This window comes from Rhagoletis zephyria, unplaced genomic scaffold (genome assembly GCF_001687245.7).
Source record: "Rhagoletis zephyria isolate East Lansing unplaced genomic scaffold, Rhagoletis_zephyria_1.1 Rzeph_scaffold_01040, whole genome shotgun sequence".
Classification (NCBI taxonomy): domain Eukaryota; kingdom Metazoa; phylum Arthropoda; class Insecta; order Diptera; family Tephritidae; genus Rhagoletis; species Rhagoletis zephyria.
This window is the reverse complement of record NW_016158124.1, coordinates 9,300-27,407: the sequence shown is the minus strand read 5'-3', so window position 1 is coordinate 27,407 and position 18,108 is coordinate 9,300. Positions and strand designations below refer to the sequence as shown.

Here is an 18,108-nt window from a genome sequence, read left to right as displayed (position 1 = left end):
TGAATTCACAAAACTCTCAATATCTGCTTGACTTCCGTTATCGTAACTACCTATTAAGTACAATGCCAATATCGGCTATAAAGAACTGCTTCGGCCAGCCCTTATTTCGACCTCTATCTGCGGCAGCCTTTGAAATGTGACTTTGCAAACAGTGTTTGCGTTTAAGTCAAAATAGTATACATTAAAATAAACCAAATTTCTGAACAGTGTCAGATTTTACTGCACATCTTAGAGCTAACGTAACTTCCGTGATTTGGTCTGAATTAGAGTTGGTGCAAATATACGTGTCGTCAAAATCACCGATCTCAACTACTGCAATACACATATGTACATACGTGCTGAATCCACACGCCAAAAATTATTGTCGCGGCGTTGCTATAACATCGATTCCTCGGCTACCAGGACGAAGCCACGCTGTTTCCCACCGCCGATATGCGCGCTGAGACTTGTGCTTGCCAGATTTTCCGGCACCAATGGAGGCTCGTCTGTCGATGTCGAAATACTGCCCACCGTATTAACAAATTTGGAAGTTTTCGTTTATCATCTGCTGAATAGTTAAAACTTGCGGGACTCCCGATGCCCTGGGGTATTCGTAGCCAGACAGTGATATATATTAACCTCTTAACCAAGCTCTGGTCGATGTTTTCTGATAATCCAAGTGGTCCCGATGCTGTCCGTCTCCAAAAAGAAAGAATTTTCCTTTCGCGTGAAGTTAGCCGACCACGACGGATTGTGTGATTTTACAACAGCGAGCTTTTTGGCATGTACAAAAACTGCGTTCGCCATATGTTGTAATCAAGTTACTAGTATGCGGTGCGGACACATTGTCTGCGTCAAGCGCTTTGGCGACCGTAACAAATGGATAAGAGACATCTTCTTTGAATTCAGTACTAAAACTTGACATTTCAAGTGCTTATCAAAACTTTATACATGGTAACTAGATACGCCATTTATCTTAAAATTATATAATTTTAATTATTTGTTTATAAAAATGCAGTTTACACTAACAAAATCCATATAAATCCAAAGTTTAATCTTTGCGCAACATTAAAAAAATCAGCAAACTTTCGTAAAGCTTTTTAATTAGATTTCCTAGAAATACATATTTTGAGTATGCAGTTTTGTAGCCCGATCAGTTCAAATAAAGCGCAAGTTTAAAATACATAGCTGCGACTTATCGTTGGTTTTTAATATTTATTTATTTTTTTTTCATGAACTGTAAATCACATCATGAGCTTAAAAACTGCAAAATATTAAGAGATAAAATTTAAATAGAAAGTTCGAAATTTTTACGAAAGTTTGTCGATTTTTTTTAATGTTGTTCAAAGATTAAACCTATTTTCATTTAGTGTTTGTTAAGGAATAAATTATATTTTTATACACAAATAATTCAAATTAAAATATAATAAAATAAATAGTCAAATCTAGTCAATATGTGAGTGTCGTAAAGTTATGATATTTAAGAACATCTCTTTCTTAATTAACGATGACACTGTGTCTATATGAAGCTGATTTCGACATTTTGTTTTAATAAAATTTAGTCTCGAACATATTCTCTCAAAACTTGCCTAGGAATGTGATATAATGGTTCGTTCGAAACCTTTTTTCAAAACTTATAAAGGCAAAAACGAGAAGGCGAAGACAACAAGAGAATACAAAAATTTCCCGCAGTGAATTTTCAGATTTTTAAAACGGTATAGTAATTTAATTTTTTAAATTTAAATAAAGCATGAAGACCCCATGGAATAAAGGAGGTAGATACTAAAATATATAACGGTAAAACTGGCACATACATAAATATATGAAAGAATGCACTAAGGCGACACCTCTAGCCATTGTGTGTCACAGATTTAAGTTATCGATAGAATTTTTTTTTTTCATCCCGAAAGCCAAATCCTGGCTATGCCACTGAGTCCGGTCAATTTAAACATTCGAGGTTACAGAAATTCCCACCCAGCTGAAATTGGTAGGATTGTTCAAAACATCATCATAAATGCAATCTAAAAAGTTCTCATCGATCCGATACCTGGGAAAAAAGTGACTCGGGGTCAAAGGTCACAAAAACGGGTTTTTCGCGATTTTCAGCAAAACGGTAAGTTTATCATAAAATTAGTTTAGACAAGAATCGTATATCAGATATTTATCTATAAAAATGTCACAATACTTTTTTTTCCTAAGAGCCACCGTTTCCGAGATATAACGATTCAAAAAGTTGCAAGAGTAGTTGAGGTAGTGTACTTAGCGCGTTACTATACTTCTGGTTAAGTTTGCTTCTGTTTCATTTCGAACCTAAACTGTTTATTATTTTGACGTTGCTCAATGAGTAAAAAGCCGATTTAGTTCTAACAAGGATTTTAAAATCTTTTGTGAAAAGCGGGTTTAGTTCGAACAACGACTTTAAAAACTTTAGAGGTCTATAGTAGGAAAACGGGTCGCGCTGACAATTTAGGGGACATTTTTAATAGATTGCTAGTTTCACCACCGGTTACCACCGGAGATTTTTCTTTGCTGAATCAATGGAGTTACTTAGTAGAACTTGAAACGTATAATATTAGTTTAACGGGACGTGGATTGGATTTAGATTCCGACTATGAGGAATAAGTGTCACAGTTTTCATTATATAGTGCTTATCTTAATTATAAGGCACCCACATATTGACAAGTCTTGACTATTTTTTTATTATTATTTATTTTTAATTATTTTTTTATAAAAATATAGTTTATTTCTTAACAAAAATCTGAATAAAACTGAGTTTCAAACTTCGTATAAATATCGATGTTTTTGATTAGATATTTAAAAAAAGATTTTGAGTGCATGTTTGATGATATAAAAAAATCGTCCAACATTCTTCGTATGGAAATACTTAAGTCCTAGCTATTTCAAACTTGCACTTTAATGTGCTACAATTAAATGGGTTACAAAACTTCATACTCAAAATCCTTTTAATATTGCGTATCAAAACTATACGAGACCCACATATTAAAAAGTTTAGACTATTTATTTTATTAACCGACTTCAAAAAAAAAAGGAGGTGGATATTAGTTCGTCGGAATTTTGTTTTTTTTTTTGATGTATTATACCGCATAACTTTGGGTCACGTTAACCCATTTCGATAATAATTTTTTCATCGGAAAGGTGGTCCCATACTAATCCTTTGGATCCGACAATTGGATTATGAAGGAATTCACGATAATCTTAAGTTTGTATATGAGAATTGAAGTCGGTTTTTACTTTTGCTTAAAAATTATTTGTTTTTATTTTATTTTAAATATTTTTTTACATAAATATACGCCGATTTTTTAATTAATTAATGTTTTTAATTAGATACATTACTTGCTTTTCGATATTTTATATGCTTAATTTGTAAGTCTCTTTAAATTTATAACATAATGGGGAATATTCATAGCTGAATCACAGACGAAACTAAAAATAATTTCGACTTTTTTGACAAATTTTTCTAGAAAAGTTTTTTCAGAGAGCTGAAATTATTTTTCTTTCATCTAAATTTTTGTATCTAGTATTTCCTATCTTTTACTATCTAAGTGATCTCTATATAAATGACTACCTGTTTCATGCTCTTTCCTAGTGATTACAAAAAATACACACTTTGTTACTGTTGTTACATTTTATCGCTTTTAACTTAGTTTTAAGTATTGCGAATTCATTAATAAAGATATCCTCAAATCGAAAGGACTCGTTCTTCTTGATTATATTGTAACCTAAACTTACCTATTTTTAATAAAATTAGCTGGGGAAATACTCTATAAAAAAATTGGCCACTAATGCGGTTAAAATATGATCATTAATGCGTTAAGTCAAAGTCGTAAATGGGTAAATTATTCATAATTTGCACAATAATAAAATCATATTAACTTAACATAAGATATTACAAAAAACTGGGTCACCAATAAGTAAATGCATGATCAATAATGGGTTACGACGTCAAAAATTTACTCTTAAAAAGTAGTTCAAGCGAGTCTAATGGAAAGAAAATGATTTCAGAATTTTGAGCACCCGCTTATATGGGGCGGCCCCTGTGTGCGCCGTTGCAAACAAAATAGCAAAATATTCAAATAAAAACGATTTCTACAACCAATCTTTTGAAACAAATTATGCAAATAAGTAAGTAAGTTTTGTGATATCTTTGCAGCACAGTCCAGGAGAAAAGCTCCCCTTCGCTTCGTTCATTGTGAACACCAGCAGCTTCGCTATGTTTCGCCTTGCTTCGCTCGGCGCCGCTCGATTTTCTGTGTGAACGCGCCCTAAGTCTGCTTCCAACGCCGAAAGTAAGTACCATAGCTTTGAGCTCGAGACACTTGCTATCGTATATGCCCTAAGGAGATTTAGAACTTGCTTGGAAGGGATGCCATTTAAAATAATTACTGATTGTAATTGATTAGCCATGACCAGAGGTGGGCACTACCACAAACAAGCGATCGCTAAAATTAAGAATGTGTTAGTGTGCCTAATTCATTTTGCATGCTGCCGCGTTCTCATCGTACGCTCTTGTTGTATACGTACACGTGATGGTTATGCTCTTTGAGCGTGTGCTCGTTCTCTGCCCATGCCTGGCCATGACTCTCCGAAAGAAAGCAATTCAATTCCAGAATTGCCAGATGGACACTTGAGTTACAAAACACACAATACAGCACAGAAAGCGGTCCTCCAAGGGGCATGTAGACGATTTGAGCAGGGTACAGATCGCACTAATTGTTAATACTGAAGAAATTGAATTTCAACTCCCAAGTGGGACAGGAGCGTGATGAGACTATTAACTCTATACGGAGACATCTAGAAAATGGAATTGTTAAAGACTTTGACTTGATTGATGGACTGTTTTATAAAACTATGTCAGATGGTAAGAAATTGTTGTACGTACCTGGTGAAATGGAATCCAACGTCATACGATTGATGCATGAAAAGATGGGTCACCAATCGGTCGACAAGACTGTAAGTAAGAAGGTGGAGAAGTTCATCAAAAATTGTTTGAAATGTTTAATGTATGCCACCCACCCAAAAAAGAAGAAGAAAAAAAAAGTAATTACACGTCAGGACGGGTCAGATGCTATTAAAGCCAAGCAACTTTATGAATCGAGGCGTTTTTCTGCTAATAGTACTGAATGTAAAGAAATTTGAGGTAGGAGATTATGTCGATGCCCTAACCGCCAAAATAACGTAAGCGACATTTTTTTAAAAATTTTCTTTTTGATGCAGAAATGCATCTAAATGCTCTAGGAATATTTCTGCATCAAAAAGAAAATTTTTAAAAAAATGTCGCTTACGTTATTTTGGCGGTTAGGGCTCGATGTAGTCATAGTTGCGGTAACATACCGATTCCTAACCGCCAAAATAACGTAAGTGAAATTTTTTTCAAAATTTTCTTTTTGATGCAGAAATTCTTCTAGATGCGCTAGGACCATTTCTAAATCAAAAAGGAAATTAAAAAAATATGTCGCTTACGTTATTTTGGCGGTTAAGGCTCGAAATGTATATAAAAAAAATATTCCGACGAATAGATAACCTCCTCCTTTGAAGTCGGTTAAAAATAATGAAAGAATTACGATTTTGGTGTAAAGATGAAGTCGCATTTTTAAATTTTTATGCAATTAAGGTAACTAACAAAATGGTATTTGAACTCTTCAGTAAGTTCATAATAAACTTTATGCAACATAAATTGCTTTGTAGGGCTCGGTACCATTCAATCGTTAAAAGCTCCGTCGAGTTCCTAATCATATTTACGTGCGTCTTGTGTTTGTGTTTCAATTGTAACTCGCTGTGTGTGAACGGTGATTTTATTACTTGTGGATTTTGTTCGCAGAACTTGCATTTAAAATGTGCAAAACTAAATTCCGCTTGCCTCAAAGTAATCAAATCTAATAAAAATCTAATATTCAGATGTGACACCTGCAGCTGTGTATCAATTTGGTCCTGCTTGGCTAAGATTAGTAATGCCTTGTGTTCACTAAAAGAAATAGAAACTGCTTTTGGAGGACATTCCAACCTGCACAATCCACAATATCCAAAAAATTCGAATATATCGCACGTTCCTATCAACAATGCTGCTAGCAACATTGCGCCTAGTAATGATACAGCTGATAATAACAATTTGATTATTACGCGTTCAAAAGCTATGGTGGCTGACCTTAATAAGTCGCCCTTGAACGTTATTTCTTCAACTTCTTTTGCTTCTGCTGCTTCTTCTGCTGGTGCCATTACAACTAACGCTCTCACTGCCGACCTTGTTACTGCGTACTCTGCTAACCCATTAGGCATATGCTCTCCAAGCATGGGCACAGTCAACGAAACTGTGACGCTGTCTCCTCGCAATACTTCTTTGGCTGCTGATAACCCATCGGTTGCTGCGCATGCCATTGGTACTTCGTCTGCTGAGAATAGCTCTGTTCGCGTACGCACTATCCAGTAAATCCAGTACTAATTTTACTGGTTTTTTACTGGATGTCGTTTTCGTACGCAAAAACTTGCAAGAAACTAGCAAAAGAGGGGAAATTGAGAGAGCAAAAATGACAGCTGAACTTGCAAGTTTTACTGGATTTTTACTGGATAAATTTTTACTAGCAACTATTTGCTAGTAAGAAAAACAGCTGATGGCATGATGCTTATTGTAAACCACATTAAGAAAATAATTGTTTGTGGTGCTTTTAGAGTTGCAATTGACAAAATAAACCTATTTAAATATATCATAAGGTGGAAAATACTAGTTTTCTAAGAAAATTGCATCGGAAAATAACAAATCAATCAGCTGTTCATAAAACTAGCAACTTCTTGCTTGTTTTGCGTTTTCGTACTTTCTTGCATATTCCAATCATTGGGAGTAAATATTGGCTTACTCTCCGAAATTTGGTTACTGGCAAGTTACTGGATATTTTTTGCTGGAGAATACGAAAACACAACTAATGATAATCGCTCGGCAACCAATGATGAATCAACAGAGATTGGTGACAAAAACTCAAGTAACAATGCTGCGTGGACTGAAGTGAGAAACAGAAGGTGAAAGAAGGCTTTGGTTGTTGTTGGCTCAAATGATAGCACTGAGCTGAGTGTCGCTGTCCGCAATAAATGGTTACACCTATCATCGTTTGAGCCGAAAGTTAGCGCTGAAGACATAAAGAAATATGTAGCTAAACATGCTGGTATTGATGCTGATTCTCTCTCTTGCTACATGTTGGTTAAAAAGGATGACCCAGTAGACAAACACAAGCGAGTCAATTTCAAACTGGGCGTCTCATCGGCAAATTTTCAGAAGCTATTAAGTTCGTCACTATGGCCAGCTAATGTAAGAGTTAGGCCATTTCGTTTTTTTCAAAAGCAAACAGCCCAACAACAACAAATGTGACGATAAACAATTACCATGAAAATGTCACATGTAGTGATGTTCTTAACATATACTATCAAAATATTTCGGGATTAAGAACAAAGTCAAATACTATCCATCGCTTTAGCACTGAAGAGTTGTATGATGTAATCGTTATTGTGGAGACCTGGTTAAACGCGGACTTCTATGAAGGCGAATTTTTCGATCTAAACCTATACGACGTGTTTCGCAAAGATCGGGACTCAGCTAAAACAGGCTGCTTGAGAGGAGGCGGAGTTCTTATTGCTGTAAGAAGAAAGTTTCGGGCGTTTTCAGTGAAGCTCAATAGTGACGACTCGTTGCTTGACCAATTATGTGTCTGCATCAAGGGTTCTAAAGCATATGGCTCTTTATATCTAATTACCTCTTATATTCCGCCTAATAGTAATTTTGATCTATANGAGGAGGCGGAGTTCTTATTGCTGTAAGAAGAAAGTTTCGGGCGTTTTCAGTGAAGCTCAATAGTGACGACTCGTTGCTTGACCAATTATGTGTCTGCATCAAGGGTTCTAAAGCATATGGCTCTTTATATCTAATAACCTCTTATATTCCGCCTAATAGTAATTTTGACTTATATAAGGCACAAGTGGATAACATAGCTAGTCTAGTGGTAGATAATTTAAATGACGATNCTTATATAGATCAAAATTACACAAGTGGATAACATAGCTAGTCTAGTGGTAGATAATTTAAATGACGATCATCTTTGTGTGCTGGGTGATTTTGACCTTTGTAACGTTAGATGGTGTAGTAATTCCAATAATTCAGATCTACTGCCTAATAATATAGTTACCAATTACGAAACTTATTTTGTAGATAGCTTGCTAAGCCTAAACATAAAGCAAATTAACTGTTTTCCCAACAATTTAAATAGATTGTTAGACCTGATATTCGTAACAGATAATATTAACTTTTTAATATCAAAGTGCATTTCTCCAATTTCCGATGCTGGTATTCATCATATCCCTTTAGATATTAAGCTAAAGTTTTATGAGTTCGCAACAACATCGCCTATTGATAGAACTGCTTTTAATTATGCATCCTGTGATTTTTCAAGGTTAAATACATCTCTTTTAGATTATAAATGGGATGAGTTATTTTTCGGCCTGGACACTCACGGCTGCTTTTCCACTTTTAAGTCAATAATGCACGATTTTTGCTTACACAATATACCTTTAAAAAAGAAGCGCTGTTATAAATCACCCTGGTGCAACAAAGACCTGAAGAAACTAAAAAATCTCAAAAATAGTTATCTAAAAAAATTTAAATCATCAAAAAATCATTATTTCTTTGTAAAATACCAGCGTTATCATAAGGAATTTAAATCATTAAATAATCTCCTCTACAAAAACTATATTCGTAGCACCGAACGGAACATTAAAGCTAATCCGAAATCATTTTGGAACTTTGTCAAATCCAAAAAATCATGTGCAAGTATACCTACTTCGGTAATGCTCGACGATAAATTTGCTAGTACTCCTGTTGAAGCAGCTAATTTGTTTGCTGACTTTTTTATGTCAAATTACGTTGCTGATGACGGGCAATTCCCTAACTTCTCTTCTGAAATATCTTCTATTCTCAACTTTGGGGCTCTTTTTATTTCATCGGACGACATTATAAAGGGGATGCTTTCTCTTAAACCTTCTTCGCAAACAGACGCAGACAGGGTGTCGGCTATCTTATTTAAAAACTATCCGGCCTTAGCGATTCCTCTTGCGATAATCTTTAATAAATCGCTATCGTCAGGTATTTTCATAGATGAGTGGAAGTTATCTACTATCACACCTTTTTTTAAAAGNACTTTTTTATATCAAAGTGCATTTCTCGAATTTCCGATGCTGGTATTCATCATATCCCTTTAGAAATTAAGCTAAAATTTTATGAGTTCGCACCAACATCGCCTATTGATAGAATTGCTTTTAATTATGCATGTTGTGATTTTTCAAGGTTAAATACATCTCTTTTAGATTATAAATGGGATGAGTTATTTTTCGGCCTGGACACTCACGGCTGCTTTTCCACTTTTAAGTCAATAATGCACGATTTTTGCTTACACAATATACCTTTAAAAAAGAAGCGCTGTTATAAATCACCCTGGTGCAACAAAGACCTGAAGAAACTAAAAAATCTCAAAAATAGTTATCTAAAAAAATTTAAATCATCAAAAAATCATTATTTCTTTGTAAAATACCAGCGTTATCATAAGGAATTTAAATCATTAAATAATCTCCTCTACAAAAACTATATTCGTAGCACCGAACGGAACATTAAAGCTAATCCGAAATCATTTTGGAACTTTGTCAAATCCAAAAAATCATGTGCAAGTATACCTACTTCGGTAATGCTCGACGATAAATTTGCTAGTACTCCTGTTGAAGCAGCTAATTTGTTTGCTGACTTTTTTATGTCAAATTACGTTGCTGATGACGGGCAATTCCCTAACTTCTCTTCTGAAATATCTTCTATTCTCAACTTTGGGGCTCTTTTTATTTCATCGGATGACATTATAAAGGGGATGCTTTCTCTTAAACCTTCTTCGCAAACGGACGCAGACGGGATGTCGGCTATCTTATTTAAAAACTGTCCGGCCTTAGCGATTCCTCTTGCGATAATCTTTAATAAATCGCTATCGTCAGGTATTTTCATAGATGAATGGAAATTATCTACTATCACACCTTTTTTTAAAAGTGGAAGAAAAAATGACGTTCGGAACTATCGGCCGATCTCGAAACTATCGAACATCTCAAAACTGTTTGAATGTGTCGTTAAGGACAAGCTCTATTTTGCAGTTAAATCTCTAATCTGTCCGAATCAGCATGGGTTTGTGTCAGGCCGCTCGACAGTATCTAATCTTACAGTTTTTAGCGAATTTTGTACTTCTTCATTCTCGGCAGGATTCCAAGTCGATTGTGTTTATACCGATTTTTCAAAGGCATTTGACAGGGTATCTCACANATCTCTTTTAGATTATAAATGGGATGAGTTATTTTTCCGCCTGGACACTCACGGCTGCTTTTCCACTTTTAAGTCAATAATGCGCGATTTTTGCTTACACAATATACCCTTAAAAAAGAAGCGCTGTTATAAATCACCCTGGTGCAACAAAGACCTGAAGAAACTAAAAAATCTCAAAAATAGTTATCTAAAAAAATTTAAATCATCAAAAAATCATTATTTCTTTGTAAAATACCAGCGTTATCATAAGGAATTTAAATCATTAAATAATCTCCTCTACAAAAACTATATTCGTAGCACCGAACGGAACATNAGGAACATTAAAGCTAATTCGGGGGCATTTTGGAACTTTGTCAAAACCAAAAAATCATGCGCAAGTATACCTACTTAGGTAATGCTAGACGATAAATTTGCTAGTACTCCTGTTGAAGCAGCTAATTTGTTTTCTGACTTTTTTATGTCAAATTACGTTGCTGATGACGGGCAATTCCCTAACTTCTCTTCTGAAATATCTTCTATTCTCAACTTTGGGGCTCTTTTTATTTCATCGGACGACATTATAAAGGGGATGCTTTCTCTTAAACCTTCTTCGCAAACAGACGCAGACGGGATGTCGGCTATCTTATTTAAAAACTGTCCGGCCTTAGCGATTCCTCTTGCGATAATCTTTAATAAATCGCTATCGTCAGGTATTTTCATAGATGAATGGAAATTATCTACTATCACACCTTTTTTTAAAAGTGGAAGAAAAAATGACGTTCGGAACTATCGGCCGATCTCGAAACTATCGAACATCTCAAAACTGTTTGAATGTGTCGTTAAGGACAAGCTCTATTTTGCAGTTAAATCTCTAATCTGTCCGAATCAGCATGGGTTTGTGTCAGGCCGCTCGACAGTATCTAATCTTACAGTTTTTAGCGAATTTTGTACTTCTTCATACTCGGCAGGATTCCAAGTCGATTGTGTTTATACCGATTTTTCAACGGCATTTGACAGGGTATCTCACAGGATCTTAATAAATAAGCTGGTTTGCTTAGGTTTTCACTCATCGTTTTTAGAATGGATTAAATCGTATTTAACGCAGAGATGTTCTGTGGTAACTATTGATGGTGTATCGTCGAACCCATTTGTGGCTACTTCAGGTGTGCCTCAGGGGAGCATTTTAGGACCTCTTTTATTCGTCCTTTTTATCAATGATATCAACGACTGTTTTTCTTTTTCGAATTATTTGCTTTACGCCGATGATCTGAAAGTTTTTACATTTGTCAAGGACTCATCCGATGTTATAAATCTTCAAAGGGACTTGGATAAACTGCATTTATGGTGTTTGAAGTCGGGTCTTTCTTTGAATATAACAAAATGTTTTCACTTAACATTTTCTAGGCGTCAAAATGTTATTTCAACACAGTACACTATTGCTAACTGTGCGCTTCAAAAAGTAACAGAGACTAAGGACCTTGGAGTCATGTTTGACTCTAAGTTATCCTTCAATACTCATATTAATTTTATCCTTTCGAAATCGTACTCTGCTCTTGGCTTTATTCGGCGTAACACTTCCGAGTTTTCAGACCCATATACCTTTAAATTGCTTTTTACGGCTCTTGTTCGTTCACACTTGGAATATGCGGTAATAGTTTGGAGACCATATGACCAACTATCGATAGGTAGAATTGAACGCGTTCAAAAAGTATTTCTGAAATTCGCACTGCGTTCNGATTCGCACTGCGTTCGCTGAGGTTTGAGGCTCCTGTTTCTTCCTATGGTTCGCGGCTAATGCTGATCAATTTAAGTACTTTAGAAAAGAGAAGAACAGTTCTTTCATTATCGTTCACTTATAATATAATTAGTGGCATCATTGACTGCCCAATTTTGCTTGAGCGGATAAGCTTTAATGTTCCACAAAGAAGTCTCCGAAATGTTTACCCTTTTTACGGAGAAAGCGTCAAAACTAAATATGCAAGTAACGCTCCGATTTCTCGAGCACTTCGGGAATTCAATGCATTATCTAACACACATCATCTAGACTTTTCTTTGCCTAAATCGGCTTTTATTAAAGTCCTTAATTTAATCGCCTGGCTTGTATTTTATTTGGTATTATCAATTATTACTATATAATATATTTTCTAGTCTGTAAGGTACATTGTACTGTAGATTTAAACATAAATAAATAAAATAACAAGTAATTTTTAAGCAAAAAATAAAACCGACTTCAATTCTCATCTAAACCAAATTAGTACGGAACCTCCCCTGAGACACCAGAAAAAGAATTATCGAAATCGGTTAATGTGGTCCAAAGTTATGCGGTAACTTACATAAAAAAAATATTCCGTTAAATTCATAACCTCCTCCTTTTTTTGAAGTTGGTTAAAAAGAGAAAAATTAATGATGTAAAATATTATAAATTTTTAATAGCTATATTTTTACATTTCTAATAAAATTTACATTAAAAAATCTCAGAGCCTAAATGGGCGCATAAAAATAAAAATAAAAAATCAAATCAGCTGCTCTACTGATACTACCTGTTCAATGTGCCTTGGTGCGTACGATAGTCACGTTTGTATTGCTTAGAAATGTTCTTTACACTATTAAAATAAGTACATAGTTTATATCTGCATTTGAATACTTAATACAATACTCTCATTTACATATGTATACTATGTATATTTTTCTATTAGGTCGAAGATCTGTACGAAGAAATTTTATTTGAGATATGTAACCAGTTTGGATGCGAGGCTAATAGTGTATGTGCAGAAGACCTTTTGGAATTTATTCAAGAAGTTTTTAAGATTTCTGATGAAAAACACGATGATATTTTAAAATTGGCAAAGCTAAAGGAGCCTCCCAATTTGCGCCTTAACGTGGAAGTCATAAAAGCCGAAAATTTACTGCCAAAAGATGCGAATGGTTTCTCTGATCCCTTTGTCACCCTTTATTTGGAATCTAATGCAACACACCGGTATAATTCATCCGTAAAGCATTCTACTCTGAACCCCATTTGGGAAGAACATTTTTCCTTGTGAGTACTTGTAACGCCTTAATTGGAACATTAATATATGTATTAGAGTGGTTAATTATTTTTAATTCGCTACCTTAAATTATTGTTATTTGTGATAAAAAAGGAGACACGTGGTTTTTAATAAAAAAAAGATTTGCTATAGGTCCCGCTGGTCGGTTTTTTGTAAAACTGCTGATGCTAAAAATGTGGTTTTTACATGTAATTACTTTGGTATTATTGGGGAACATTCCCTTAATTACATACCTGTCTTGGACGGTTAGAATGGGCCTAGTGCCCAAAAATATGCTTTCGAAAAGATCAAAGGTTGATACTGGACGATTATCGCTTTGTCACGGTGGAAACTTGTTACCAGGGGGTTTCTGGGGTTGCTTATTAGGAATCTGAAGTCAGTTTTTAAAAATTCAAAATGGCGGATCCAAAATGGCGAAAATTTTGTTAAAAATTATTGGATTTGTTCGAATTTCGGCGCTCGTTAGTTTTTGGGGTCGCTGATTACAAATCTGAAATCATTTTTTTAAATTCAAAATGGCTGATCCAATATGTTTATCAAATTCTTAAAAAATTACTTAAACTAAAACGTTCATACTGAACGTTTTAAGGATTGTCATAGGTGGGTTTCAGGGGTTTCTGATTACGAATCTGATGCCAGATTTTCAAAATTCAAAATGGCGGATCCGAGTTTCAAACAACTCCAATCTTTTTTATACCCGAGCGCACTTGTGCACAAGGGTATATTAACTTTGTTCACATAACGGGTTTGTAACAGCCAAAACGAATCGAGATTGATATAGACAAATATATACATAAATGCTCAGAATGAATAGAGAAGTCGATTAAGCCATGTCTGTCTATCCGTCCGTCTGTCCGTCTGACCGTCCGTCCGTGTACACGATAACTCGAGCAAAAATTGAGATATCTCAACGAAATTTCGTATGTAGGTTTCCATTTATCCTAGGTAGGTTGGTATTGAAAATGGGCGAAATCGCTTCCCATATAACGGTAATTTTCACAAATACAAAAACTGCGATATTTTTGTAACTACTGAAGATTATTCACTCAAAATTGATATTTACAATAAATGTTAGACGAAAAATAATAATATTTTAACTTTTCGGAAAATGGGCGGTGTCACGCCCACTTATGGTTCTTGTGTATACCTTGGTAACCGCTGCACCAATTTCTTCCAAACTTAGCACAGTTTTTGACCTTGGTACAGCATACCAAATGGCCGAAAATTTTTAAAATCGGACAGTAACCACGCCCACATCCCATATAACGGTAATTTAGAGAAATACAAAATCTTCGATAAACTCGTAAATATTAAAGCTGATTTATTCAAGATTGATGCTTCCAACAATTCTTTACCAAGAAATACTCTTATGATAAAATTTAAGAAAATGGGCGTGGCACCGCCCACTTATGATCACATATATGTATCTCCGTAACCGTTCTACCAATTTGTACCAAACTCGGTATGGTTATTGTACTTGCCACATAAAAGCAAAACGTTTGAAAATTATTGAAATCGGACTAAAACTACGGCCGCTTTTCATATAACGGTAAATTTCAGAAATGCTTGAAACTTCAATATTTCGTAATTTGGGGACGCTAATTTACTCAAAATTGATACAGCCCGGCTTACCATTTAGCGGTAACTTTCGGAAAGGTGAAAACCACATATTTAATACTTGCGCCGGGTATTCAATGTTCGGCTCCGCCCGAACTTAGGCTTTCTTACTTGTTTAAAGTTGATGCCATATTGGATCCGCTAATTTGAATTTTGAAACACTGATATCAGATGCGTAATCAGCGACCCCAGAAACCACCTGGTAACGTGGTTTAGCCCATGGCAATGCTTATAACGTTCCGTATCAAGGATTTGATTTTTGCAGTACCTTTTCGAAAGCATATTTTCGGGCACTAAGCCCATTCTAACTGTCCAAGACAGTTATGTAATTAAGGGAATATTTCCCAATAATGCATGAGTAATTACATGTTGAAACAAAATTTTTAGATGTACTTTAACATGTCACGAAAATAATAAAATTGAAAACATCTGTGTTTTCATAACAAACCTACTAGCGCGACCTCCAAAAAGCTTTTTTTCAAAATAAAAAAATTCGTGTCTTTTTTTTTTATCACATATAACAATGTTTTGATGTAGCGTTTATGAATTTCCAAAAAGCGTGTTTTTTTTTAACCACTCTAATATGTATACATATACATCTTGATTCACAGGCCTATCGCGGATAATCCAAAAGAGGAGGTGCTTATAGTAGAGATATGGTAATAGTTGTCGTGCTATCAATGAAGATTGCAAGTAATAATATTTATATTTACAAATGTGCCCTAGGGATTTCGATGCTGCTGAAACAGTTAAGGAAAAAGTAAATAAACTATTTGATGTCAAAGGTGTTAAGGGACTCAGTAAGCTTATGAAAGAGATCGCACAAGCTGCCTCTACGGGAAAGCACGACAATGAATTAATTGGACGTGTAGCAATAACTTTAAAAGTAATGTATAATAAAGCAATCTAAAAGAATCTTACTATTTACTTATTCTTCATTCTAGTCAGTCCCAACTTCAGGCATAACTGCTTGGCACAATTTAGAGAAGAGCTCTAAAATAAAAAGTCGGGGTTCGGTGCTAGTTAGTCTGACCTTAAGTGCTGAGAAAAACAAACGCGTTGCTATCCAAGAGCACAGACACCTGCTGAATCTATTACTGATGCACGAATTGGATACTTCTCAAGTATCTGAATACTGGTGGAATGGAAATTTCAGTACCAATGCAGAGCTAATTCGATCTCAGCATGCTGTTCAAAGTGGCCTTACGAACTTCGATTGTGCCCTTAGCCAATGGATTGTGTATTCGAAAATCCATGAAAATCAAAAACTCAGCTTCAATGTTTTTAATAGCCTACTCGATGTTATTATTCCAATCCTAAAAGTTCTTCAAACTGATTCTGAAGATACAAAATCATTTTGGAATGGAGTTAAAAGGATTTTGCCATCATGCTTTTCAATCGTCCGAAAAATTCGTGCAAAGAATGTTAGCGATAAACACATAGTAAGCACATTATGTGAAGTCTTAGATATTATTTCCAAAATCAAAACTTTAGGGCACCCTGTGGGTGAAATTTTTCCCCAAAATATATATGGTTTTATTTCACCAATGTGCCTAAATACTAATAATATTGATGAAGTGCTGATAGAAGTTATAAACACCGGTGTCAAGGAATGGTTAGAATACATTCTAGAAGGGAGTAAATCAAATTGTAATGATGAACCAACAGACGAAGCAAAGCTTGAGTTTTTAATAAAACTGGTACAGATGGTGCGGTCTGATTTACAAAGAGCGATGGAGTATTTTGATAAGCACTTTTATCAGTAAGTATACAAGCGTTTTTGAAATCATACCCAATTAATATTTCCTTTTTCCAGCAAAATTAGATTTAACTATTCTGCTATTGTATTCAAGTATTACGATTCAAATATCTTTGAAATTTGTAAAAACAACGTTGAAGACGTGTGCTCTCATATCAAAACACTTCATATACCTGAAGATACGTTGGAGTATTCAAATCTGTTGGACACGAAATCCTTAAACATGGGAACAACCCTCTTTGAACTTTATTTAGTGTTGAAGCGGTTTGTTACTTTAGGTAAAAAACAAATATTATTTTCATACTAACAGTTTATACGCGTAATTTCTTCGATTTAATAAGAATTATATCGCTGGCTTAGCGTGCAAACATGTTAAGTCCACTTTTTATGAAAATTTAGATTTTAATGCAGTAAGATAGAGGAACTCAAGATACATCATTACAAAAAAAAGTTACTGTAATGTCGTTCTTACTTGTTGTCATGCAGTGGTATGCAAATGTGCTAAGTCAAACAAAAAAAAAATCAAGAAAAAAATATAAACACGTACTGTAACTACGCCCACTTCGCATATAAAGGTATTTTCCAAAAATGCAAGAACTACGATATTTCAATAAATATTGGATGGAAATTGTAGAAAATTAGTATGTGAAGTACAATTTTTGTTAAAAATATTATTATAAAACTTAAATGAAATTATGTATCTCAGTATCCCATTCACCAATCCTTACCAAATTCGGTACGAGCCGTGCTTATGATCTAGTTTCTTAACTTAATCTGTTGAAAATCTTTGAAATCGGGCAATGACTACGCGTATCTACCATATAATGGTAATTTACAGAAACACGAAAACCGCGATAAATCAATAACTACTAAAGTAATTCCCTTAAAATCGATGATTGCGATAACCAGTTACGAGAAAATTGGGTTATAACTGGGCGCCGCCCAGTTATGATCACAAATGTGTAACTCGGTATCCAATTTATTTATTTATTTATTTTTTTATTTATTTATTTCAGTCTTGGAATACAGAATATTCTTACAGACTACTCAGCTAACACTAATTAAGTGCTACTAAAACTTAAAAATTAAGATAAATTTTAAATACATTAAGTTCACAAGAGCTAAGATTAAATACATCGCTAGTGGTATAGCGCAGAGAAAAATGTTCGCAGATGAGTAACCAAGGCAGGGCCTGATTGTGAGAAATCAATGTCCAAAGCATTGAAGACTAGGTTAAGTTCAGCACACGTTCTAGAGATCGGAGCGTTGGCACCATAACTGCTTCTAGAGAAACCTATTTTAAAGAAATCCCAATGGCGGAGGATTCTAGAGGGAATATTAAATGCAATCTTTTCTAGAAGAGAAGGGCAGTCAATTGA

The 18,108-nt window shown here is 34.7% G+C and overlaps 1 protein-coding gene across 2 annotated transcripts in view; it reads left to right on the top strand.

Annotated features, from left to right (window-relative positions):
- The window catches only part of LOC108362575 (protein unc-13 homolog D-like), a 130,404-nt gene extending 113,041 nt beyond the window's left edge, over nucleotides 1-17,363 (top strand). Inside the window, exons 2-6 of one of the 2 annotated variants that reach the window (XM_017615606.1) lie at nucleotides 13,003-13,343; nucleotides 15,582-15,629; nucleotides 15,697-15,856; nucleotides 15,915-16,732; nucleotides 16,787-17,363. In XM_017615606.1, the coding sequence (XP_017471095.1) occupies nucleotides 13,003-13,343; nucleotides 15,582-15,629; nucleotides 15,697-15,856; nucleotides 15,915-16,732; nucleotides 16,787-17,036 (1,617 nt within the window). In that variant the 3' untranslated portion in view covers nucleotides 17,037-17,363. The remainder of the gene's footprint in view (nucleotides 1-13,002; nucleotides 13,344-15,581; nucleotides 15,630-15,696; nucleotides 15,857-15,914; nucleotides 16,733-16,786) is intronic. The other variant, XM_017615605.1, reaches the window with a different exon arrangement.
- Nucleotides 17,364-18,108: the final 745 nt, after the last annotated feature.